Source organism: Ruditapes philippinarum, unplaced genomic scaffold (genome assembly GCF_026571515.1).
Source record: "Ruditapes philippinarum isolate M1 unplaced genomic scaffold, ASM2657151v2 ctg5168_1_1_1_1, whole genome shotgun sequence".
Classification (NCBI taxonomy): Eukaryota; Metazoa; Mollusca; class Bivalvia; order Venerida; family Veneridae; genus Ruditapes; species Ruditapes philippinarum.
The window spans coordinates 94351-122193 of record NW_026862788.1 but is presented as its reverse complement, the minus strand read 5'-3'; the positions used below and the strand labels follow the sequence as shown (position 1 = coordinate 122193).

At 30.0% G+C, this 27843-nt stretch overlaps 2 protein-coding genes across 16 annotated transcripts; both read left to right on the top strand.

The window, feature by feature from the left end:
* The first annotated feature begins 2366 nt into the window (after positions 1–2366).
* On the top strand, positions 2367–16632 carry LOC132720232 (membrane protein BRI3-like). Of its 13 annotated transcripts, none has more exons than XM_060704316.1 (4): positions 2367–2485; positions 3873–3931; positions 5735–5868; positions 15645–16632. In XM_060704316.1, exons 2-4 carry the CDS (start codon positions 3904–3906, stop codon positions 15771–15773), a joined length of 291 nt encoding a protein of 96 aa, XP_060560299.1. In that variant the 5' UTR covers positions 2367–2485; positions 3873–3903; the 3' UTR covers positions 15774–16632. The 13 variants fall into 13 exon arrangements, with proteins under 13 accessions (XP_060560299.1, XP_060560293.1, XP_060560306.1 ...); XM_060704310.1 differs by lacking the exon at positions 15645–16632 and adding an exon at positions 6889–7952 and having other exon boundaries at positions 2393–2485; XM_060704323.1 differs by lacking the exon at positions 15645–16632 and adding an exon at positions 6889–7952 and having other exon boundaries at positions 2447–2485; positions 5750–5868.
* Positions 16633–20166: 3534 nt separating this feature from the next.
* Positions 20167–26401, top strand: LOC132720231 (membrane protein BRI3-like). Of its 3 annotated transcripts, none has more exons than XM_060704307.1 (4): positions 20167–20300; positions 21978–22036; positions 25491–25678; positions 25987–26401. In XM_060704307.1, the coding sequence occupies exons 2-4, from the start codon at positions 22009–22011 to the stop codon at positions 26113–26115; spliced, it is 345 nt and encodes a 114-aa protein (XP_060560290.1). In that variant the 5' UTR covers positions 20167–20300; positions 21978–22008; the 3' UTR covers positions 26116–26401. The 3 variants fall into 3 exon arrangements, with proteins under 3 accessions (XP_060560290.1, XP_060560292.1, XP_060560291.1); XM_060704309.1 differs by lacking the exon at positions 20167–20300 and adding an exon at positions 20969–21101; XM_060704308.1 differs by lacking the exon at positions 20167–20300 and adding an exon at positions 21537–21683.
* The last annotated feature ends 1442 nt before the right edge of the window (positions 26402–27843 follow it).

Here is a 27843-nt window from a genome sequence, read left to right as displayed (position 1 = left end):
ATTGTAGATCTAATGAGTTCGTCAATGTAAAGTTGTAAAAGAAGGGGTTATATGAACGTATTTCGCGTAAATTACAGTTAAAGTCTTCTAGCGGAATATTTATTTAGCGGAATGTTCAAGTTTTGACGGATTTCCGTTGTTTGGCGGATTTTTAGTTAGGGTTGAGCTACTGTTCAAATAATAACCTTGTTAGTCCGTGTTTCATGGTTGGAAAGCTGCTCAACTGAATTGAGCGTCTGTATTTATAGACTTTGGCGTGTTAATTCCGAAATGAAATTTGCCCGCCGCTAAAACATTCAAAAGTACTCTTATCCAATAAGATTCGACAACGGAATTAGTTAACCAATCACAGCGTTACGCAAAACATAGCACAGTCATGGCTCATACGCCGTCAGACAAAAATAGATCCGTCAAGGATCCGCTAAAATGTTATTATTCTTTTAGAGAATAATAAAGACATAAAATATCGGCAGATTTTTATATGATAGTCACTCTTTTTCCAGAATATGATTATGGTAGTTTCGTTGCATTACAGTACTTTCTCGGAATTTGGCCGGATATGGAACTTATTTCCGCTGAATCCGTCAGCTAGAAAATGTAAATAATACACATCAATGTGTTATAGTGACACTTTTAGTGTATACTTTCTGCATCTATTGTAATGGAATAATAGTTCAGGTATATTTCTACATATCTGATCGTTATTATTGTTATTCTTTGGTCAGTTGAGTATCTACGCTCAATTGTCAGGTTATTTCGCGACCCGGATCATGTTCACATAGTTCTGAACGATATTTCAATGGTTCTTTAACTCAAATCATTGAACACTTATACTGTTTACTGTTAGATATAAAGTTGATAAACAACCACACAAATCATGGGAATGAAAGAACAGAATTCAATTAAAGGAAAGGTAATATCTCATCACACTGTTAAAATGTTTACATGTCTATCCATAACAATATTATCTATCTTATTTGTAAAAGTTAAATGTATATCACATTTAGAGTACTTTATAAATAAACTGGCCTTATTCATAACAATCCACTTATTACCATTTTGGCAGTTATCCTTAGTCTTTGTGCATTCACATTTATCCACTACTTGTGTCCTTGTCTTGAACAAAGACACCCAGCAAGATCTTTTTTGTATTCTATGCTTTGTATTTACTTCTGCTTGTGTACTTCTGCAAGTGTCAACCTTCTGCTTGTCAACCTCGAACAGGTTCGTTTGATTATGGTGGCTGATTAAGGACATTAAGTTATTTTGTGATATTGGACGTCACTTGAAATGTTGGTGCGCGTGACAGCAAGACACTTTACATTTATTGAACGCCACTATAATAAGACAAAATAAAACAATTCAACTGTGAAACACGTCTATATGAGGTAAAATGTTAAATAATTTTTCCCCTTATATAAGGATACCAGTACGAATAAACGCATTGTCCTTAATACGCCCCCATATGTGATATTCATATCCTTTCAAAAAAATGTTTGAAGGAGTAAAATGCTTATTATATTTCAAAGTTTAATGAGGTGTCCAACCTTCCATTGTTAATATTTTTAAACATCAAAATTAGGTTGAAATACAATAATGAAAAATATTGTGAAAAGGAAGCCAATTTTAAATCTTCTCAATTATTTTGATTTTTGTGGTGTCAAATGCTAAAAACTCAATTATAAAGGTAATGTATGCGAAATAAATCGACGTATTAAATTTCGCACGTTAGATATTTTCAGTTAAACTTCATCTTCACCCGACTTAACTTCAAAAAAGGGAAAGTACTACTGTATACTTAGTCAAACGCTGTAGTAGCAAGATACACGACTTTAGGTTTATAGAGGTGAAGAAAAATAAGGATGAAAAAGATCGATTGCGAATATACTTGATATTTGTATTGCTAAAGTTTAATATGAATTTAAGTATTTATTGGTTAAATGTGAAAAATAAGATCAACAAGTAAAGGCGGCATTCAGTGAACGCACGACCAGAAAGGACCGTTTGAATGTTTCATCGTAATTTCGTTTCCATTTTCGCCACTATTATATAACCAGGCCAGCAGCCAGATCACATTATATATTTATGTTTATGAAAGCTCAATTTTGTCATTTTGATACTTATTATAAACCCCCTTACATCCATAATTGACAGATCCAAATTCACAGCTCGACAAGTTCGTTTTCGAAAAAAAAAACATAACTACGGATTGTATTTATCCATATATGATATTTGATAATACATTTCTCATCTAAACTCTTCAGTTAATGTGCTCAGATATACTTTTTAAGATTAAAAAGTCATAAAATTACCATGTTTTAGAAGCACTTAAATAAAGACTTGTTTGCTTTTGAATTCGTTGACTTACAAGTTTGTGAAGCACCATATACCTTTAATTCGCCATACTTAGTCTTTCGTTCAAATGATTATTATATTTACAGGACCTATGTAAAAATTATTGAACGGGTTTTTTACCAGCCATTTGGTAAGTTTTTTAGTTTTCTTAATTTATTTCTACAATATTTCAATGTAGATTTTATTTTCAGACTTCATGTTTTATTACCTTTTTATATTGACTTTTAATATATTTGTTGAAAAAAAATCGTTTATTGTGTAAGAGGTATGTTTTGTATTACAATGAAAGGAAGATAAGAAAAAGTTAAGCAATTATTGTTTGTTTACAAACTGTACTAATATGAGTTTTGAAATACCCTATATCGGGGTATTTAAGGTATAAAAATGATAGAAAAAAGTATAACCACACATGTAACGTTTGCCAACAGTTTAATAATGCTAATACAATTGATTGTGAATACCATGCCTTTTAGATTGTATTTGTTTAGCTAGTATATACATGGAACAGAACTTCAAGATTTCTATGCTCTTTTGTCTTCTCAAAACCCTGACATTGTTAAAAATATATCTATTTACACCTATCAACTTATGAATATAATTAATGATACTTAAGTTTCACAATATACAACTACTTGACATTTTATTATATGTTATACCTTATGATGTATTTTGGGCCGGAGGCCTTTATGTACAAGTGAATGATTTGAGTTGAGTTGAGTAATTAAATTTTGTATTGTCACACAGTTTTGTCTGTAAAGTTAGTTTCATTAAAATTTGCTGAATACGTTTATTTTTTTTACAATACGCATGCGTCAAAGCATATACATAACCGATATGGATCTCGGGCTCTAAGATCAAATGCCTGCTGTGACAAATCTAAATAATATGTTCATAATCATACTTACATCAAGGAATTAAGTTTAGTATAATGGATATTAATCCCAATACGTTGATTCTTGGAATAATCAATTTAATTCATTATGTTTAATTGATATAACGGATCATGTCCCGAGTGACTCAGTTTTATTTCCTTATATCATGTATTGCGTTTCCAATTCTATAAGTTTCCAATTTTGATACTGGAACTAATTCATAACATTTAGGTGTCAAATTTTCTGAAGAATTGAATTACATGTTAATGATATTAAAATAAGTGGAAATAGTGATTAAAAATTGTGACTGTCGTAGTGTAGGATAAATCAAAGAGACGTAACAAATATTATAATCTTTTCTTTCATTTTACTAAGTTTTTAAATAAATATGCTTCTATATGATTAAGTTTTTTATTCATCGGATTTTAATAGGCAAAACCATATATAAAGGGCTTGGAATACATATGCGAAGCTCTTTTTGACGGTTATTTTTATTGGTTACAGCAAAATGATTCTTTACACTGGATACAGTGAAGTTCATTTTTGCAAGTTCTGAATCATTTCCATCTCTTGTTTTTTTTTGGGCAAAATGTTTATAGTAGATCTTTTATAACATTCAAATGTTTCCATATTTCTATGTTTCAGATATTAAATCATACGATTTTCCAGTACAGATATGTCAGACAATCCTCCTCCACCTTACAGTATGTACAATTTAAAAACTTTTAAAACGAAATGTACAAGATAATTGCTTTCCAGCCTATATTTCAATGATTAGATATGGGAAATAATGATTTAATGTATCCTTGTTTAAATCATTTTTAATTTAACAGAACTAAGATATAATTGACTAAGAATACAAAAACGTCAATATATATATTTTGAATTTTTTCTCTTCTACAGTCGCTCAGTGTATTGGGCCTACTTATTTCAGGTGCTTATTTAAAGTGCATAAAGCTATATATCTAGTGAAAAAAATATTGTTTTAATTAAAATAAAACAACAAAGAATACTTCCAGTATGCTTGAAGGAAAGAAAAAAGGTAATAAATTGCCTTAATTAAAAGCGAATGGTGCATTCACAAAATTATTGCTTAACAGATATAATCCTAATAAAAATGGGAAAATAATGTTGTGTTCATAGAATATTTTATCCTTTTTACGTACAATATCCATGTTTGTTAAATAATAGAAACATTCAATGTTACAAGTCTTTCAAAAACCGACCATAAAATTAATAAAACCATATGATTTTACCGCAAATATTAAAAAAAAAATCATAAGATATACCTTTATATCCTTTAATGGTCTGGTATTACTAATAAGCACATTTTGTCTATTTTTAGCTTGACTTTTCGATAAGAATAAGTAGTGCTATTGTAGTCACCCGAGCGTCGGGGTCGGCGTAACCACTTATGTTAAAGTTTTTGTAATACCGCAAATATTTTCAAAGTCCAGTGACATATGGCTTTGAAACTGCACACTGTTCACCATATGACCCCAACCTGTAGACAGGAGGAGATAACTGTATCAAGCATTTTGACAGAATTATGCCCCTTTTTCGACTTAGAATTTACGTTAAAGTTTTGATAATACTTGAAATATTTTCAAAGTCCATTGACATATGGCTTTGAAACTTTGCACACTTGTTCACCATCATGACCCCAACCTGTAGACAGGAGGAGATAACTGTATCAAGCATTTTGACAGAATTATGCCCCTTTTTCGACTTAGAATTTACGTTTAAGTTTTTGTAATACCTCAAATATTTTCAAAGTCCATTGACATATGGCTTTGAAACTTTGCACACTTGTTCACCATCATGACCCCAACCTGTAGACAGGAGGAGATAACTGTATCAAGCATTTTGACAGAATTATGCCCCTTTTTCGACTTAGAAGTTACGTTAAAGTTTTTGTAATACCTCAAATATTTTCAAAGTCCATTGACATATTGCTTTGAAACTTTGCACACATGACCCCAATCTGTACACAGTAGGAGATAACTGTATCAAGCATTTTGACAGAATTGTACCCCTTTTCTGACTTAGAATTTACATTAAAGTTTGCATACCACCTCAGATATTTTCATATATTATTGACATCTGGCTTTGAAACAAGTTGAAATTTTATACTCTTCTTTTAGAGCATAATAGGACCTTTTCGAGGCCTATAAAAGTAACATGGATTTAAAGGAAAATTTGGCCCTTTTGTTAACATAGAAAATTTTACATTATCAAGGCTCTTTTACTTTCAAGCACTTAGAATAGTCGAGCGTTGCTGTCCTACCGACAGCTCTTGTTTCATTTTGTACCGACTTGCCCTTACATAATTATAATGTAACTACATATGTTTGGACAGAAATACAGACTTGTCTGATTCAATACTGATGGGGCAAGCTGCCAACATTCTAATATAAGTAAGACTGTTTTATTAAAGGTTTAATGTTGAGCAATAACATTTACATAATGTATTACAGTTAAAAAAATGAACTTATAATTGTTTTCAGCATATAATCAGCCAGGTCAGCCAGGGGGATATGGTCAACCTGTCCAACCAGTTGGACATTCCAGCAATGTTGTTGTAGTGACTCAGCCTTCAGCTGGCATGACTGCAACAGCTGGATCATGTAGACATTGTGGGGTATGTTAGTATAGATAATAGGATACACTTGTTACATGTTGTTATCAAAACTCGTATAGTGGCTTATGTTGGAGAAGAGTTATAGCAGAAATGGTTTGGTTGTCATGTGGTTGGTTTGAACATTAATACAAACTGTTCTGTTGTTGTTTCTTACAAGCTTGATTTGTAGATTTTGTTTAAACTTACTCTTGTAGTTGTTTCAGTGAGTTCTTAGTTTCAGAACACTAGATATTTGAGAATAAATCTTGTATTTTTATAGTTTTCTGAGCAAGGTTAGCATCTTTTTTATCATCAAATTCTGTTCATTTGTTAGAATTTCTAACATATATTTACCTGAACAAGTAAAATTTTATGTATTTGAATTATGTTATTCAAAAAAATAAATGTGGGTTAGCCAAAATTAATCTATACAAAATTTGTCTTAACCAAGCTTATTTTAATATTGAAATAATTTGTGTGGATTGAATTTCAATTTAATATCAAAAAGATGCTGAAAGATATACTATGCTCAAATTTAATATTAGAAATATTGAAAATTGTTACATAGGCACTATAAATATAAAATAAACATGGTTTGACCTCACACAAAGCAGAGATGCTATGTTTAAAATCCTTCTTACTTTAGATGCTCACAATATGAATATACATGTAAAGTGTTATTGGAAAACTGGAAGTTTTTTTTTAAGAAAATACCAATTTTCCTTGAATTGTAATAGGGAATGAAGCATCCCATACATAGCTTATTTATTCTTTTATTTAAATTAGACATATTCAATAACAGATTCAAATATTATCAAAAATTTCTTTAAAATTTTGATTAAAATATTTTTCTAAAGGATGAGCATAGTATATCTTAATCTAATGACAGCATTGATTGTATCACACTTAGTAACAAAAAAAATCAAAGGACATTAATTTTTTGTTCATTACGATCTACATACATTTTCAACCCAACTCTAGAAAAATGATTCCTATGATATCTCGTGCACGTATATGTATAACAATATTTTTCTGTTTCAGATTGGCTATCCAAAAACATCCTTTACGATATTTGGTATTATACTGGCCATCCTCTTTTTCCCTATGGGCGTAATTTGTTGCTTATTGCTGACAGAAAAAAGGTGCACACATTGTGGTGCAGGACTTTAAAATCACTACATTATGTTTTATATGCAGGTTTATACCTGAGAAAAAGAGATTATCTTAAAATAAACAGAATACATATCTTATCAAGATTATTTATAAAACGGAAAAAGACAAAAATTTTACATTTCATTGTCAACTTCATTGTGATGTCTGGGTGTTAATTAATGTAGTTGTTTTTTTTTCTTCCCCAAACTGTATCTTAAGCTAAAATATATAGTTTGAGAAAGTCTTGTTATTTTCCCCTGCATTCTTAGATTTTTAGCTGGTTCTAATTAGAAAAGACAAATGCTGTCCAAAAATATTGCAGATTTTAAAAATCATTCTACAAAAATAAATCATATTTTTTTTTTGTAAAAAAAGAAGCCTTTTTGGTTTTATGAATAAAAAAAATGTTTTCGATAGTTTATCTCTCATATAACAGTTTTAAATGAGATTTGTTTAATTCAATCCTACTTTACTCAATGGAAAGATCATAGACCATTAAAAGTTTTTGAAATATTTATCAAAAAGTTTTTGAAAAATTATTTGTTAAAAAAAACTATTTTTATACATGTACTTTTTTATTACTTTTTTTTTCACAAAATTTACTAAAGGCATCAAAATTGTATTTGCTGTTTGCATGCATGACATTTTGTAGATGATTTTTCACTCTTTTTTTAATCTTTATTTATAAATCACAAACTGGGGTCAATGTTAAGTTTAAAAAATCAATCTAGGTAGTTTATGATGTATTGTACATAAATATTAAACACTGTATTCACACAACTATGTCACTTAATCTGGTGGAAACATGAATTAAACTTTTCATTTATGATTGGTAATGTCATTTCCTTTTGTGTTATTTTGAATAAGATATTTCTTTTCAGTTACTGTTCGTTTGAATGTGATATAAGATACGCATGTATGTCATAAAGCTTTTAGAATAAATATGGTAAATTTAGTTATTGACTGATTGATTATTTAAACTTCCAAATCTCCATAGAATTGAATCTCCAAAATACCCTACATTGATTTCTTAATGATAGCAAATCTCAGGTTTTTTTCATTTCTGCTCAATTAAACACATAGTTATGAAACCTTGAAAGCCCATTATACCTCACAAATGCTTTTCTTATTATTTCTCAAAAGATTTTTATTTTGATGTTCTTTTTATAATAATAGTTCACAAAAAGTTACAAAATTACAAATTACTTGAACCATCTTTTGCCTCTATTGTTCAGTTATATTGATTTAGTGTTTTGTATGGAAGTAAAAAACTATTTTGTTTACATTTTGTATCCTTTATGACATTATTGTATGTTCAACACTTATTTTGTCAGATGATAAGCATGTAACATGCTTTAAAACTATTCTTTAAACATAATAAAATGTCTGTCCTTCCTAGAGAAAAAAAAAACTTTTTTGAGCTCCATAATAAACTTAATAAACTTAGCATATTTATTTTGTGTCCCGTTGTTTCAATATGACATTTGTTCTGTAAATAAGTCAATATATTTTTGGACTGAATCACAAAAAGAAAGGTCATACAAATTTCAAAATCTATTATAGATAAAAAAATTATAGATAAAAAATGCTTGCATCTTATGCAAAAATGTAAAGACATAATGTGCAATAACTGACAGAAGGGTATACATACATATGTAGCCCACATACAAATTGAATGCTATTGAAATGATTTAAAACAAGATTATGGATAAAGAATCTTTTATTGCACCAAAAAGTTGTTTCTTTTGAAAATTAAATTGACACACAACATTTTCTTCATAGAACATGCATTAATAAATAAATAACAAAACTTTTACACGTATCAACTGTGACTATTTTTTCTCCAGAACAAAATAGTTGTGATAAGTTTTATCAGTTTCATTTGGAATTTTACTATAATCCTCGGATTGATCAAAGGACGACTGTTTACTATTCTGTTTTTCAAGAATAAAATATTGACTGGCCTCTTATTGGCTGTTGGTTTTGAACTGTCAGCCTCATTCTGAGGATTCAAGGCAAAATAGGTCTGATTGGTTGCATCAGTATTTGTGTCAGAGCCTTTGATTGGTTGACTTTGTGGACAAGAATTGTATATGTTTCCAATGGCATTCTGCTTTGAATTATTATTAACTGAACTTGGGATAACATTGTCAGAGAACTCTTGGTAAACTGGCGAGCCAACTGTTTTAGGATTTTTCATTGGTTTATTCTGAGGGGATTGATATGAGCCGCCACCAGCCATTGGCTCAAAATATTCTGGGGAGTCTGGCTGTAGCCCTGAATACATATGTGAGTCCCTGTTGTTTGTCGTTACACCAAGGGTATGGTACCTGGTCTGTAAAGAGCCTTGTGATTGTGGGGGAGCTGAAGGAACTACAGGATAAGTAATACTTGATTCTACTGGGAGTAACCTGCAACAAATAAGAAAGTATATAGCTTTAATTACATAAAACAATGTAGCTTAAATAATGAAATAGTAAAAATATATCCATTTTTAAGTAATTCATTCTTTTTTATTTTTGTATAACTTTGATCTATCATGTCTTTGTTAAACCCACTTTTCCGTCTATCTGTCTATCTAATGTGTGTATGTTCTTATAAGTGTCTTTTATAATACTGCCTGTTTGTAACGTTGCCGTTCATTAGATAATCGTGACATAGGAGTTACCTCCCTTTAGTTATAATTTTCGTGAACATGTATAATGATTAGAAATAGAAACTGCTCTTTTATTTTCACTTTTTGAGTACTTAACCACTAGAAACCAGAAAAGTGATAAAATAATTCTTCAAAAACATAACATGTCCATTTGTTGTTTTTTTTTTTCAAGAAAATGATAAGTGATTTTTTAATACTTTGTAAAGGATCAAAGACAATGCAGTAAATACATGTAGTTTTGTTATGTATAATATTTCAGAAATTACTCTGGAATTCTGGGAACTTGACTTACAGATGGAGCTAAACCTTGACCTTGAAATCTGTCATCTGGAGATGCTGAATTGTCTAAACTTATTCTTCTCTTCTCCGAAGAAATAAGAAACCAGTACGGTTTAAATATTATTATGGTCACAGCAAACATTACTAGGGTCACACCAGATATTATAAGGGTCACATCAAACATAATAAATAAGACTCAGTGTCTTTCCTAGGAGGGGGATGGGGAGATTCACTCATATTTTTGAGAATTCCCCCCTATTTTTCAAAGGCAGCGGGGAAATTTTACATAGAGAAAAAAGGAAAAAGATCAACAAATGTAATAAATTCTGACTTTTTGATAAAAATACCCCCTGTTTTTCGAATGCTAGAATAGACACTGAGACTTGCACCAAACATTGTAAGTTTCACACAAAACATTCTACTAGTCACAACAAGCATTATTTTTTCCTTATATAAGGAGTACCAGTACGAATAAACGCATTGTCCGTAATACGCCCTCATATGTGATATTCATATCCTTTCAAAAAGAAAAAATGTTTGAAGGAGTAAAATGCTTATTATATTTAAAAGTTTAATAAGGTACTACAGTATTGCGTCCAACCTTTCATTGTTAATATTTTTAAACATCAAAATTAGGTTGAAGTAAAATGCAAATTTTGTGAAAAGGAAACCAATTTTAAATCTTCTCAATTATATTGGTTTTTGTTCAGTCAAATGCTTAAAACTCAATAATAAAGGTAATGTATGCAAAAAATCGATTTACTAAATTCGCAAGTCGTTAGACTTTTTCAGTTAAATTTTATCTTCACCCGACTAAACTTCAAAAAAGGGTAAGTACTACTGTATACTTAATTATAAGTAGCCAATAGAGGCTCAGGAATACTGTAATATCAAGTTACATGACTAAAGGTTTATGGAGGTGAAGAAAATAAGGAGAAAAAAGATCGATGCCTAATATACTTGATATTTGTTTTGCTAAAGTTTAATATGTAATAAAGTAAGATAGGTAAAATATGAAAAATAAGATCAACATTCAGTGAATGCACCGCCAAAACACAGGACCATAAACACCGTTTAAATGCTTAATCGTAATTTTGTACTAGTACTCGTATATAACCAGACCAACAGCAATACCACACTCTATATTTATGTTTATGAAAACTCAATTTTATCATTTTGATATTAAACCCAATAACACCCATAATTGACAAATCCAAATTCACAGCACGACAAGTCCATTTTAGAAAAAAAAAACATAACTACAGGTGGTATTTATCCATATATGATATTCAATATTATTACCCCTCACTTTTTTCCCATAGGCCTCTGGGAGTTATTTTTTACTGTAAATGCAAGTGTACCACGTGACTAAGAATTTTGTACTGTTACATACGTAACAGTAATTTTTTAACAGTATAATATCTGGTCACGTGGTCTATTTTCTAAATAAATTGAAATAAAATGGCCGCCATTTTTTTCTCGATTCATTCTTATTTTCGACGTTAAACCCCGATAGGACACCAATTTCTTCTCTGGAGTAACTTTGACGCCCATAAAATTTAGTTGTTCGCACCCTGGTGTGTTTTTCGTGTATAAAATATATTTATGTTGAATAGTCAAAAAGTGAACATCCGTTTTCAACGGAAGTACTTGCAATGTAAATAATTATGTGTCAAACTTGAACATGCAGACGATTTAAGCATGCAACAAAGGATAATCAGTGAAACGTTACAGATATGGTGGACAGACATAGGATATCATAGTTATTTTGTCAAAAACCATGCTAAGAATATTCTGGAAACAGAAGGATCAGATTTCACAGATCATAACCGTGTAAATGGGTTAGTGTTTTGTTTTCTAAATAAAACCTAGCTTTTTGTATGTTTATGATTTGTAGATATCATCATTTGCATAAAAAATAAAAGAAAAAGAAAACTTCTCAAGTAGGCCTAAAGTACACTTAAAACTTAAAAGGTAAGGACAGTTTAGTTATTGTTACTCTTGGTTTATTTTTGTTACAGTTACAGTTAGATTTAGTTGACAATTTCAGATCATCGCAGTATTTTTGTTCGGGGTAATAAAATAAATAACACATAAATACGCCTCGGGTAACAGTATTTTCCTCGGGATGATATTTTTACTGTTACCCACAAACCCATGTGTTATTTATATAATACGTTTCTCATCTAAACTCGTCAGTAAATGTGCTCAGATAAACTTTTTCAGGTCATAAAATTACCATATTTTATAACTGCACTTAAATTAAGACTTGTTTGCTTTTGAATTCGTTGACTTATAAGTTTGTTAAGTACCATATACCTTTAATTTGCCATAATTATTCTTTTGTTCAAATGATTATTATATTTACAGGAGCCATGTAAAATTATTGAACGGGTTTTTTACCAGCCATTTGGTAAGTTGTTTAGTTTTCTTAATTTATTTCTACAATATTTATAAGTAGATTTTATTTTCAGACTTCATGTTTTATTACTTTTTTATATTGACTTTTAATATATTTGTGAAAAAAATCGTTTATTGTGTATGAGGTATTTTTTGTCTTACAATGAAAAGAAGGTAAGAAAAAGTTAAGCAAGTATTGTTTGTTTACAAACTGTACTATTATGAGTTTTGAAATAGTCCCTATACCGGTGTATTTAAGGTATAAAAATGATAGAAAAAAGTATAACCACACATGTAACGTTTGCCAACAGTTTAATAATGCTAATATAATTGATTGTGAATACCATGCCTTTTTAAATGTGTTAAATATGATACTGTTAGACAAATGTATTTGTTTAGCTAGTAAATACATGGAACAGAACTTCAAGATTTCTATGCTCTTTTGTCTTCTAAAAACCCTGACATTGTTAAAAATATATCCATTTACATCTATCAACTTATGAATATAATTAATGATTTTCACAATATACAACTACTTGCCATTTTATTATAAGTTATACCTTATGATGTATTTTGGGCCAGAGGCCTTTATGTACAAATAAATGATTTGAGTTGAGTTGAGTAATTAAATTTTGTATTGTCTCACAGTTTTGTCAGTAAAGTTAGTTTCATTAAAATTTGCTGAATACGTTTATTTTTTTTTTACAATACGCATGCGTCAAAGCAAATATCAATGGATCTCGGGCTCTAAGATCAAATGTCTGCTGTGACAAATGTAAATAATATGTTCATAATCATACTAACATCAAGGAATTAAGTTTAGTGTATTGGATATTATCCCAATACGTTGATCCTTGGGATAATCAATTTAATTCATTATGTTTAATTGATATAACGGATAATGTCCCGAGTGACTGAGTTTTATTTCCATATATCATGTATTGCGTTTCAAATTCTATAAGTTTCCAATTTTGATACTGGAACTAATTCATAACATTTAGGTGTCAGATTTTCTGCAGAATTGAATTAAATGTTAATGATATTAAAATAAGTGGATATAGTGATTAAAAATTGTGACTGTCGTAGTGTAGGACAATTTGCTTGGATAAATCAAAGAGACGTAACGAATGTTTTAATCTTTTCTTTCATTTTACTAAGTTTTTAAATAAATATGCTTCTATATGATTAAGTTTTTTACTCACCCGGCACAATCATATATAAGGGGCTTGGAATACATATGCGAAGCTCTTTTTAACGGGTATTTTTATTGGTTACAGTAAAATGATTTTTACACTGGATACAGTGAAGTTCATTTTTGCAAGTTCTAAATCATTTCGATCTTTTGTCTATTGGGCAAAATGTTTATAGTAGGTATTTTATAACGTTCAAATGTTTCCATATTTCTGTGTTTCAGATATTAAATCATACGATTTTCCAGTACAGATATGTCAGGCAATCCTCCTCCACCTTACAGTATGTACAATTTAAAAACTTAAACAGAACGAAATGTACAAGATAATTGCTTTCAATGCCTGTATTTCAATGATTAGATATAGGACATAATGATTTAATGTATCCTTGTTTAAATCTTTTTTTTTAAATAACAGAAATAAGATATAATTGACTAAGAATACAAAAACGATTTATCAAAACGTCAATAGATATTTTGAAATTTTTCTCTTCTACAGTCGCTCAGTGTATTGGGCCTACTTATTTCAGGTGCTTATTTTAAGTGCATAAAGCTATATATCTAGTGAAAAAATATTGTTTGAATTAAAATAAAACAACAAAGAATACTTCCAGTATGCTTGAAGGAAAGAAAAAAAGATAGTAAATTGCCTTAATTAAAAGCGAATGGTGCATTCACAAAATTATTGCTTAACAGATATAATCCTAATAAAAATTGGAAAATAATGTTGTGTTCATTGAACATTTTATCCTTTTTACGTACAATATCCATGTTTGTTAAATAATTAAAGCATTCAATGTTACAAGTCTTTCAAAAACCGACCATAAAATTAATAAAACCATATGATTTTACTGCAAATATTTAACAAAAATCATAAGATATATTTTCATATCCTTAAATGGTCTGGTAATACTAATAAGCACATTTTGTCTTTTTTTTCATATTGTACCGACTTGCCCATACATAATTATAATGTAACTATATATGTTTGGACAGAAATACAGACTTGCCTGATTCAATACTAATGGGGCAAGCTGCCAACATTCTAATATAAGTAAGACTGTTTTATTTAAGGTTTAAAGTTGAGCAATAACATTTATACAATGTATCACAGTTAAAAAAATGAACTTATAATTGTTTTCAGCATATAATCAGCCATGTCAGCCAGGTGGATATGGTCAACCTGTCCAACCAGTGGGACATTCCAGCAATGTTGTTGTAGTGACTCAGCCTTCAGCTGGTATGACTGCAAGAGCTGGATCTTGTAGACATTGTGGGGTATGTTTGTAGATAATATGATACACTTGTTATATGTTGTTATAAAAACTGGTATAGTAGCGTATCTTGGAGAAGAGTGAGTGCTTGACATTTATAGCAGAAATGGTTTGGTTGTCATGTGGTTGGTTTGAACATTTGTATAAACTGTTCTATTGGCTTAATGTGTATATTTTGTACAAACTTACACTTGTAAATGTTTCAGCGAATTCTTAGGAATTTTCTGTAATTTTAGTACAGATATTTGAGAATAAATCTTGTATTTTTTATAGTTTTCTGAGCAAGGTTAGCATCTTTTTTCATCAAATTCTGTTCATTTGTAAGAATTCCTAACACAGTACTATGCTCAAATTTGAAATTAGAAAATATTGAAAATTATTACATAGGCCCTATAAATATAAAATAAACATGGTTTGACCTCACACAAAGCAGATATGCTATGGTTAAAATCCTACTTACTTTAGATGCTCACAATATGAATATACATGTATTGTGTTTTTGGAAAACTGGCAGTTTTTAAGAAAAGACCAATTTCCTTGGATTTTAATAGGGAATGAAGCATCCCATACATACCTTATTCATTCTTTTATTCAAATTAGACATATTCAATAACAATTTCATAGATTTTCATAAATTTCTTTGATTTAAATATTTTTCTAAAGGATGAGCATAGTACATCTTAATCAAATGACAGCATTGATTGTATCACATTTAATAATAAGAAAATCAAAGGACATTAATGTTTTTGTTCATTATGATCTACATACACTTTCAACCCAACTCTAGAAAAATGATTCCTATGATATCTCCTGCACGTATATATATAACAATATTTTTCTGTTTCAGATTGGCTATCCAAACACATCCTTTACGGTATTTGGTATTATACTGGCCATCCTCTTTTTCCCCATGGGCGTAATTTGTTGCTTATTGCTGACAGAAAAAAGGTGCTCACATTGTGGTGCAGGACTTTAAAATTACTACATTATGTTTTATATCCAGGTTTATACCTGAGAAAAAAGATTATCTTAAAACAAACAGAATACATATCTTATCAAGATTATAATTATATAAAACTGAAGAAGACAAACATTTTACATTTCATTGTCAACTTCATTGTGATATCTGGGTGTTAATCATTGTTTTTTTCTTCCAACAAACTGTTTTTGTTTTTTTTAAACTAAAATGTATAGTTTGAGAAAGTCTTTCTACTTTCCCCTGCGTTCTTATATTTTTAGCTGGTTTTAATTAGAAAAGACAACAAATGCTGTCCAAACATATTTCAGATTTTAATAATCATTCTAAAAAAATAAAAATAGATTTTTGTAAAAAAAAAGCTTTTTTTGGTTTTATAAATAAAAAAAGACTTTTAAATACTCAAAGGAAAGATTATTGAACATTAAATGGTTTTGAATTCTTTTGAAAAACAAATCTTTTCTTATACATGTACTTTTTTATTCCTTTTTAATTCACAGAAGTTTCTAAAGGCATCAAAATTTTATTTGCTGTTTGTATGCATGGCATTTTATAGATGATTTTTCCCTTTTTTATATGATATAGTTTTAAATATTTTAATTATATATCCCAAACCTGGGTCAATGTAAAGTAAAAAAATCAATCCAGATAGATTATGATGTTATAAATAAATATTAAACACTTGTACTCACACCTAATCTGGCGGAATCATGAAATTTAACTTTCGATACATGATTGGTAATGTCATTTCCTTTTCTGTTATTTTGAATAAAATATTTCTTTTCAGTTACTGTTTGTTTGAATTTGATATAAGATACGCATGTATGTCATAAACTTTTTAGAATAAATGTAGAGTATGGTTTGGGTAAAATTCATGACCAACTCTGACTGGGTGTTCAATATTTATTTTGATGATGTGTAAATGAAAACCTATAAAATGAATAAACAATTATAAATACATGAAACACAAAACACAAATTAAAATACAAATTCAATATCGATATCATTTCAACATTTCATATTTAAAACAATTTCAATTATTTTCAATTATTTAGTTCATACATTTCATTACATTTATTTTAAGTAATTTAAAGTAAAACATATCTTACCAGGTGCAACTGGCTGACCTCTGTTATATAAAATTATAAATATCAAATCCGTTCTATAAAGAACAAACGTAAAGTTGATTTATATAAATACGTACAATATTCAAAATGTTCTATGAAGAACTACTGAAGTTCACCTTACAATGCAAAGTATGAAAATGATTTCTTAGAAAAGGAATGTAGATTGCCCATGCATAAAATGATATGAAATCACTCTCATCCAATCACATTCTTACTTAACAAATTGTTAACATTTTGTATCCTTTATGACATTATTGTATGTTCAACACTTATTTTGTCAGGTGATAAGCCTGTAACATGCTTTAAAACTAATAAAAACATAATAAAACTCATTTCTGTCCTTCCTAAAGAAAAAATACTTTTTTGAGCCTTAATTAATAAACTTAACATATTTATTTTGTTTCTCGTTGTTTCAATATGCCATTTGTTCTGTAAATAAGGCAATATATTTTTGGATTGAATCATAAAAAGAAAGGTCATACAAATTTCAAAATTTATTATAGATAAAAAATGCTTGCATCTTATGCAAATATGTAAAGACATAATGTACAGTAACTGACAGAAGGCAATACATATAGCCCATATACAAATTTAATGCTGTTTAAATGTTTCTATACAGTAATTTATAACAAGATTATGGATATAAAAAACTTTATTGCATCAAAAAGTTGTTTCTTTTGAAAATTTAATTGGCACACAACATTTTCTTCATAAAAGATGCACTTATAAATAAATAAGACTATTTTTTCTCCAGAACACAATAGTTGTGATAAGTTTTATCAGTTTCATTTGGAATTTCACTATAGTCCTCAGATTGATCAAAGGACGACTGTTAACTATTCTGTTTTTCAAGAATAAAATATTGATGGTTTGATACTGGCCTCTCATTGGCTGTTGTTTTTGAACTGTCAGCCTCATTCTGAGGATTCAAGGCAAAAAAGTTCTGATTGGTTGCATCAGTATTTGTGTCAGAGCCTTTGATTGGTTAATTTTGTGTTAAAGAATTGTATATGTTGCCATTGGCATTCTGCTTTGAATTATTATTAACTGAACTTGGAATAACATTGTCAGAGAACTTCTGGTAAACTGGCGAGCCAACTGTTTAGGATTTTTCATTGGTTTATTCTGAGGGGATTGATATGAGCCGCCACCAGCCATTGGCTCAAAATATTCTGGGGAGTCTGGCTGCAGCCCTGAATACGTATGTGAGTCTCTGATGTTTGTCATTCCACCAAGGGTGTGGTACCCGGTCTGTATAGAGCCTTGTGTCGTTGTGATTAGGGGGGAGCTGAAGGGGCTACAGGATAAGTAATACTTGATTTTACTGGGAGTAACCTGCAACAAATTAGAAAAATATAGCTTTAATTTCGTATAACAATGTAGCTTAAATAATGAATTAGTAAAAAAATCCATTTTTTAAGTAATACATTCTTTTTTAATTTTTTTGTATAACTTTGATCTATTTTGTCTTTGTTAAACCCACTTTTTTCGTCTATCTAGTGTGTGTATATTCCTATAAGTGTCTTTCATAATACTGCCTGTTTGTACCAACGTTGCCGTTCATTGGATAATCGTGACATAGGAGTAACCTCCCTTTAGTTATAATTTTCGTGAACATGTATAATGATTAGAAATTGAAACTGCTCTATCATTTTCACATTTTTTGAGTGCTCAACCACTAGAAACCAGAAAATTGATAAAACAATTCTTCAAAAACATAACATGTACGTTTGTTTTTTCAAAGAAATGATAAGTGGTTTTTTAATACTTTGTAAAGTATCAAAGACAATGCAGTAAATACATGTAGTTTTGTTATGTATAATATTTCAGAAATTACTCTGGAATTCTGGAAACTTGACTTCCTGATGGAGCTAAACCTTGACCTTGAATCTGTCATCTGGAGATTCTGAATGGTCTAAACTTATTCTTTTCTTCTCCGCTTTGCTGAAATAACAAACCAGTACAGTTTCAATATTATTATGGTCACAGCAAACATTACTAGGGTCACGCCAGATATTATAAGGGTCACATCAAACATAATAAATAAGACTCAGTGTCTTTTCTAGGAGGGGGGATGGTGTGATTCACACATATTTTTTTAGAATCCCCCCCTATTTTTCAGAGGCAGGGGAGAAATATTACATAGAGAAAAAAGGAAAAAGATCAACAATTGTAATAAATTCTGACTTTGTGATAAAAATATCCCCTGTTTTTCGAATGCTAGAATAGACACTGAGGCTTGCACCAAACATTGTAAGTTTCACACAAAACATTCTTCTAGTCACAACAAGCATTATTTTTTCCTTATATAAGGAGTACCAGTACGAATAAACGCATTGTCCGTAATACGCCCTCATATGTGATATTCATATCCTTTCAAAAAGATAAAATGTTTGAAGGAGTAAAATGCTTATTATATTTAAAAGTTTAATAAGGTACAACAGTATTGCGTCCAACCTTTCATTGTTAATATTTTTAAACATCAAAATTAGGTTGAAATAAATGAAAATTTTGTGAAAAGGAAACCAATTTTAAATCTTCTCAATTATATTGGTTTTTGTTCAGTCAAATGCTTAAAACTCAATAAAAAAGGTAATGTATGCAAAAAATCGATGTATTAAACTCGCACGTCGTTAGACTTTTTCAGTTAAATTTTATCTTCACCCGACTTAACTTCAAAAAAGGGTAAGTACTACTGTATACTTAATTATAAGTAGCCAATAGAGGCTCAGGAATACTGTAATAGCAAGTTACATGACTAAAGGTTTATGGAGGTGAAGAAAATAAGGAGAAAAAAGATCGATGGCTAATATACTTGATATTTGTATTGCTAAAGTTTAATATGTAATAAAGTAAGATAGGTAAAATATGAAAAATAAGATCAACATTCAGTGAATGCACCGCCAAAACACAGGACCATAAACGACCGTTTAAATGCTTTTAAAAATCTTAGTTTTGTACTAGTACTCGTATATAACCAGACCAGCAGCAATACCACACTCTATATTTATGTTTATGAAAACTCAATTTTATCATTTTGATATTAAACCCAATAACACCCATAATTGACAAATCCAAATTCACAGCACGACAAGTCCATTTTAGAAAAAAAAACATAACTACAGATGGTATTTATCCATGTATGGTATTCAATATAATACGTTTCTCATCTAAACTCTTCAGTTTATTTGCTAAAATAAACTTTTTAAGGTCATAAAATTACCATATTTTAGAACTGCACTTAAATAAAGATTTGTTTGCTTTTGAATTCGTTGACTTAGAAGTTTGTTAAGCACCATATACCTTTCATTTTGACATACTTCGTTGATCGTTCAAATGATTATTATATTTACAGGACCTTTGTAAATGTAATACTGAACGGGTTTTTACCAACCATTTGGTAAGTTTTTTAGTTTCCTTAATTTATTTCTACAATATTTCAATGTAGATTTTATTTTCAGACTTCATATTTTATTACCTTTTTTATATTGACTTTTATTATATTTGTGAAAAAAAATCGTTTATTGGGAACTGTATGGGGTATGTTTTGTTCTTACAAAGAAAACTAAAGCAATTATTGTTTGTTAACTACGTGTACTATATAGTTTTGAATTACCTATTTAAGGTATAAAAATGATAGGAAAATGTTATTACCACAACTTAAATTTTATATTGTCGCACAATTTTGTCAGTGGAGTTACTACTGAAACGTTACTTTTCTTTACAATACGCATGCGTCATCGGTATGTTATACTATAGCCTCCAGTTTTTCTACAATATATTGTATCATTCATTGCAAAATTAATGATTTAAAATGATAGAAAAATGATAATTTTATGTGAACTATTAATGTATATATGTTTGAAGTGACTTATACGTCCATTTGGCTGGGTGTAATGAAAAATGATTTATCATTATTATTCATAAATTGGCATAGTTACAAATTTCACTTTTATAAAATACTAACTCGCTTGCTAGCTTAATCTATGAAGACAGTTGTCTAAAGTTGTTTATCTTCCATCTGGTATTTTTTTGCTGAAAATGTGGTAGTTAACTTGTCATATTAAGGTCGGTTGTGCAGTCCAGCCTGGCAACCACCCAGTGGTGTATCACTGAAATATTGTGACAAGCTAGCAGCGAAATAAAGTACACGTGGAGCATACTGTTATAATAACATTTTAAAAGGTGTACTAAAATTCTGGTAAGTTTTTCTTGTTATAGTTTTCATTGTTGATCTAATAAGTATAGGGTGATTCCAGAACGGCTTCTGGTACTGCCCCAGGTACATGCCGAAGTGATCTTATGACCTACATTTATTTCGTCGGTGGTACTAACAATCCTACACATGAAGCATATAATTTCTGTCACACATACTCATGATACTATTTCTATCAAAGAGAGATTCTGTTAGATTTATATCAATAAATATATACTCTGAATTGTTCCTAATCATACTGACATCAAGGAGACAAGGAATTAAGTTTAGTGTATTGGATATTATCCCAATACGTTGATCCTTGGGATAATCAATTTAATTCATTATGTTTAATTGATATAACGAGTCATGTCCCGAGTGACTGAGTTTTATTTCCATATATCATGTATTGCGTTTTCAATTCTATAAATTTCCAATTTTGATACTGGAACTAATTCATAACATTTAGGTGTAAGATTTTCTGCAGAATTGAATAGCATGTTAATGATATTAAAATAAGTGGATATAGTGATTAAAAATTGTAACTGTCGAAGTTTAGGACAATTTACTTGGATAAATCAAAGAAACGTAACAAATGTTATAATCTTTTCTTTCATTTTACTATGTTTTTTAAATATGCTTCTATATGATTATGTTTTTACTCACCTGATTTTAGGCACGACCATATATAAAAAGCTTGTAATACATATGCGAAGCTCTTTTTAACAGATATTTTTATTGGTTACAATAAAATGATTCTTTACACTGGATACAGTGAAGTTCATTTTTGCAAATTCTAAATTATTTTCATCTCTTGTCTATTAGAAATGGTTATAGAAATACTTTATAACATTCAAATGTTTCCATATTTCCGTGTTTCAGATATTAAAAAATACGATTTTACGGAACAGATATGTCAGAAAAACCTCCTCCACCTTACAGTATGTACAATTTTTAAATTTATACAGAACGAAATGTACACGATAATTGCATAACACACCTGTATTACAATGATTAGATATGGGACATGATGATTTAACTTATCTTTGTTGAAATAAAAATATAAATAAAGTAACATAAACAATAAGATATGATTGACAAAGAATACAAAAGCGATTTGTCAAAAATGTCAACAGATACGAGCATTTTGATATTTTTCTTCTACAGTCGCTCAGAGTAATGGACATCCTCATTTCAGGTGCTTTAAAGTGTATAAAGCTATATATCTACTGCAAAAATTATTGTTTGAATTAAATATACAACAACAAAGATACTTCCAATATGCTTGTATGAATGGTAATAAATTGCCTTAATTAAAAGTTAAGGACGCATTCACCAAATTATTCTTTAACACATAAAATCCTACAAAAAGTGGCAAAATAATGTTTTGTTCATAGAACATGAAATTCTGTTTACTACAATATTCGTGTAAACATTCTATGTTACAACTTCTTTTAAAATCATAACAATCAACCATAAGATTATTGAGACAATATATTTATTTTACTGTAAATTTTATTTTGAATATTAAATTTTTTAAAGATATAACTTTAATACTGTATATTTTAACAGTCTGATATTACTTAACTAAGGACATTTTGTCTGATTTCAGACTTTTCCATTAGGAGAGATTAATACACGGAAGAGTATGGCCGGAAGGTGATAATCGGCCCGCAAAATGAATAATGGCCCCGATGGCTTCAGGGCGAATTATCACCTTCTGGCACAACTTACCTACCTACTACATATCCTCTTCGCTCTGAGCGGAGCATAATGTCAACACAAGGTTTCTCCATTCAGTCCGATTCTTTGCCCTTTTCTCCGCCTCACCACATGTCATTTTCAAGTCTTTTAATACATTTTCCACTGTCTTCCTCCATGTCATCTTTTGTCTTCCTCGTGGTCTTTTCCCCTGTGGTGTCCATCTTAGTGCCGTTTTGGTGATGTTAGCATTTGGCATTCTGAGGACGTGGCCAAGCCAGCGGAAACGTCTCTGTTTTATTTGTTAGACGATACAGATGGAATCAGTCGTCTTTAGTAGATCGATGTTGGATATTTTGTTGGGCCAGTATATTCTGTAGATTTGTCGGAGGCAGCTGTGATGAAAGCTAGACAAAGATCTCATGTCGGCATTGGTAATTCTCCAGCACTTGCTTCCATAGAGTTAAACTGATTTGACATTGCTGTTGTATAATCTAATCTTGGTTTTTCTGTTGAATTGTTTGTACTTCCAGATGTTGCGTAGTTAATGAAATGCTACTCTTGCTTTACTCTTGATATCTTTCTGTGTTGAGTCTTCATTACTTAAGATGGTTCCAAGGTAAACAAATTTGTCAACTTCCATTATCTCATTTCCTTCTAATTTTAGTTTGCTCTGAGATGTGTTGTTACATCTCATGAGCTCAGTTTTCTTTGAGTTAATTTGGAGACCAAGTTGTCTTGCAAAATAGCTGAGTATGTTTGTTTTTTCTTGCATATGATCTTGCCTAGTTGACAATAAAGCAATATCATCTGCAAAGTCCAGGTCTTCTAGTGTTGTTAACATAGACCAAATAATCCCTCTCTTTTCGTCTTCGACAGTTCTTCTCATGACCCAGTCTATAGCGACGAGGAACAGCATTGGAGAGATGATACATCCTTGTTTTACTCTAGAGTGTACTGCAAACCAGTCTGTTTCTTTATTATTAAATAGGACAGCACATTCAAAATAAGTATAGAAGCACTTGATTAGGTTGACTATCTTTTCTGGCACTCCATAAGATCGAAATATTCTCCATAAGGTGTCACGATGGATGCTGTCAAAAGCTTATTTAAAGTCGATGAAATTGACAATAAGAGGTGTTTTCCATTCTTCTAAAACCAGCCTGTTCTTGTCTCAGATGTTTGTCTAGTTCCTTCTCGATTCTGTTCAGGATCACACGACAGAATATTGTGCTTGGTATAGAGAGTAGTGTGATACCTCTCCAGTTATCACAGTTTCCAAAATTGCCTTTTTTTTTAGCTTCACTATAAGATCTTTGGCCCAATCATTTGGTATGCAATCATTTGGTATGGTATTTTCCTCCCAGATAGTAGTGAAGAGATTGTGTAAAGCTTCTGTCTGATGTTGTGAGATCAGCTTTTAAAAGTTCAGCTTGAATTCCACCTAAGCCTGCAGCTTTCCCTGTCTTAATTGATTTTATGGCTATGGCTATTTCTTCTTTTGATGGTGTGCTACTGTTTATATCAAGTTCATTCTGCTGTTGTTATCCTTCAAAAACTTCTACTGAGTCAGGTCTATTTAGTACATTTTTAAAATGTTCAAGCCATCTTTGACTGGTGGTATCTGACTTGCTTTTCCGCTTAATTCTTTGGTAATTTATAAACAGTGTTGAAATCATCCCTGATGGCTGCTTTCTCTGCTTCTTCAGCACGTTCTTCAACATACTTTCTCTTATCATTCCTTACTGATTTCTTTACTTTCGTATCCTTTTCCCCATACACTTTTTGCAGTTGTTCTTTAAGTCTTGGTGATTAAGTGTTTAGAGTCTTTTCCTTAAGCTTTCTCCTTTCATCGATAATTTTCCATGTGTCTTGTGATAACCATTGTTCATCATATTTGTTTCTAAATCCAATAGTCTTTTCATCAGTTTGCTGGTAAACTTGTTTGATGTTTTCCCATTTCTTTTTAAGTGATTCTTCAGAATGGTCAAGATCTTCCAGCACTTTAAATCTGTTTCTTATTTTAAGGCAGAATTTCCTTTTAACTTCATCATCAATTAGTCGTTTTCTGGCACAACTAAGACGTGTATTAATGTCTTAAATACACTTGGTAGATCTAATAGTCTAGTAGCATTTTTTTTATTAAAAAAAAATAATTTGAAATTTGTCTCGTTGAAATTCCTGTCTGCATTTTTATTGTACAGTATAGTAACTTCTACATAGTTGTTTACTTTTTGTATGTTCATCTATTGTAGAATCTAGAAGCAAGTTTTATTTTCATTTTTTTCGGAATGAATTTGTTTAATTTAATTTGTTTCTTTAAATTTCAATTTCATAGTAATAAAACTGTTTGTGTACGAAATACGCTTCAGCTCTCGTAACAAATCAAGCGATTCATGCTTAAAAATCTGGAAACAAAGTGATCCCTCGGAAGCATTAATCACAACAAAATTACATAAGAATTGCAGACTTGGCTCAAACCTACTTTTACTTTTACAGTTAACTGTTTGATGACGTAAAATATGACGTCATTGTTTCAGTTTGTGCATGTGCACATTGACTAGTTATCGGCCCCGGGCCGCAAACTCATAATATGTCACGTGACACTCATAAGTAAGACCATTACTAAATGACTAAATTTGAGGAATGACATTTACATTACAGTTATCAAAATGAACTTATAATTGTTTTCAGCATATAATCAGCCAGGTCAGCCAGGGGGATCTGGTCAACCAGGTCAACCAGGGGGATATGGCCAATCAGGTCAACCAGGGGGATATGGCCAACCTGTCCAACCAATGGGATATTCCAGCAATGTTATTGTAGTGACTCAGCCTTCAGCTGGCATGACTGCAAGAGTTGGATCTTGTAGACATTGTGGGGTATGTCTGTAGATAATATGATACACTAATCTTGTTACATATTGTTATCAAAACTAGTATAGCTTATTTATTCTTTTATTCAAATTAGACATATTCAATAACAATTTCATAGATTTCCATAAATTTCTTTGATAAAAATATTTTTCTAAAGGATGAGCATAGTATATCTTAATCTCATGACAGCATTGATTGTATCACATTTAATAATAAGAAAATCAAAGGACATTAATGTTTTTGTTCATTATGATCTACATACACTTTCAACCATCTCCTGCACGTAAATGTATAACAGTATTTTTCTGTTTCAGATTGGCTATCCACACACATCCTTTACGATATGTGGTATTCTATTGGCCATCATATTTTTCCCACTCGGCATTCTTTGTTGCTTGATGCTGACAGAAAAAAGGTGCTCACATTGTGGTGCAGGACTTTAAAATCACTACAGCATGTTTTATATCCAGGTTTATACCTGAGAAAAAGAGAGATTATCTTAAACTTAATAAAAAACATATCTTATCAAGATTATAATTATGAACCGCCTAACAATAACTTCTATAAATAGATTTGATCACGTGACAAAAAGAACCGTCAAAACTGTACCTTAGTTGAAAAATTCTGATATATCTGTACCCTGATGAAGGCTATTGAATAGCCGAAACGTAGGTCTAAAATAAAATTATAGAAACCTGACCCACTTTGTTTCGTGTGTTTCACTTTCTTTATTCTTTTTATTGTTTTACAAGATTATAATTATACAAAACTGAAGAAGACAAGCATTTTACATTTCATTGTCAACTTCATTGTGATATCTGGATGTTAATTAATGTAGCTTTCTTATTTTTTTTCATCCCAAAACTTGTTTTTCAAACTAAAATGTACTGTATAGTTTGAGAAAGTCTTGTTACTTTCCCCTGCCTTCTTAGATTTTTAGCTTATATGAAAAAGACAAATGCTGTTCAAACATATTTCAGATTTAAATAATGATTCCGAAAAAATAAATCACAAGATTTAAAAAAGAAGCTTTTTAGGTTTTATGAATATAAAAATGTTTTTGATAGTTTATCTCTTTGTTTAATTTAATTCTACTTAACTCAATAGAAAGATCATGGACCATTAAACGTGTTTGAATTATTTATTAATTTTTTTTGAATTATTTGTTTAAAAAATAATTTAAAATAATTAAGATGTTTTTACATGTACTTTTTTATTACTTTTTTTAATTCACAGAATTTACTAAAGGCATCAAAATTGTATTTGCTGTTTGCATGCATGGAATTTTGTAGATGATTTTTCACTCCTTTTTAACACTTATTTATAAATCACAAACTGGGGTCAATGTTAAGTTAAAAAAATCAATCTAGGTAGTTTATGATGTATACATATATGTACATAAATATTAAACACTCTATTCACACAACTATGTCACTTAATCTGGTGGAAACATGAATTAAACTTTTCATTTATGATTGGTAATGTCATTTCCTTTCCTGTTATTTTGAATACGATATTTCTTTTCAGTTACGGTTTGTTTGAAAGTGATATAAGATACGCTTGTATGTCATAAACTTTTTAGAATAAATATGGTAAATTTAATTATTGACTGATTAATTATTTAAACTTCCAAATCTCCATAGAACTGAATCTTCAAAATACCCTACATTGATTTCTTTATGATAGTCACTCTTAGATTTTTTTATTTCTGCTCAATTAAACACAGAGTTATGAAACCTTAAAAGCCCATTATACCTCACAAATGCTTTTCTTGTTATTTCTCAAAAGATTTTTATTTTTGATGTTCTTTTTTATAATTAAAGTTTACAAAAAGTTACAAAATGACCAATCACCTGAACCATCGTTTGCCTCTATTGTTCAGTTATATTGATTTAGAGTTTTGTATGGAGGTAATAAAACTATTTTGTTTACAATTTGTATCCTTTATGACATTATTGTATGTTCAGCACTTATTTTGTCAGGTGATAAGCATGTAACATACTTTAAAACTATTCTTTAAACATAATAAAACTCATGTCTGTCCTTCCTAAAGAAAGAAAAAAAAACTTTTTTGAGCCTTAATAAACTTGACATATTTATTTTGTTTCCCTTTTTTTCAATATGCTATTTGTTCTGTACATAAGTCAATATATTTCTTGGATTGAGTCATA

Coding starts and splice junctions, on each gene's coding strand:
- LOC132720232 (XM_060704316.1), top strand. CDS start 3,904: ATGTCAGACAATCCTCCTCCACCTTACA. Junction 3,932..5,734: donor CAATCCTCCTCCACCTTACA/GTATGTACAATT, acceptor AATTGTTTTCAG/CATATAATCAGCCAGGTCAG. Junction 5,869..15,644: donor GATCATGTAGACATTGTGGG/GTATGTTAGTAT, acceptor TTTCTGTTTCAG/ATTGGCTATCCAAACACATC.
- LOC132720231 (XM_060704307.1), top strand. CDS start 22,009: ATGTCAGAAAAACCTCCTCCACCTTACA. Junction 22,037..25,490: donor AAAACCTCCTCCACCTTACA/GTATGTACAATT, acceptor AATTGTTTTCAG/CATATAATCAGCCAGGTCAG. Junction 25,679..25,986: donor GATCTTGTAGACATTGTGGG/GTATGTCTGTAG, acceptor TTTCTGTTTCAG/ATTGGCTATCCACACACATC.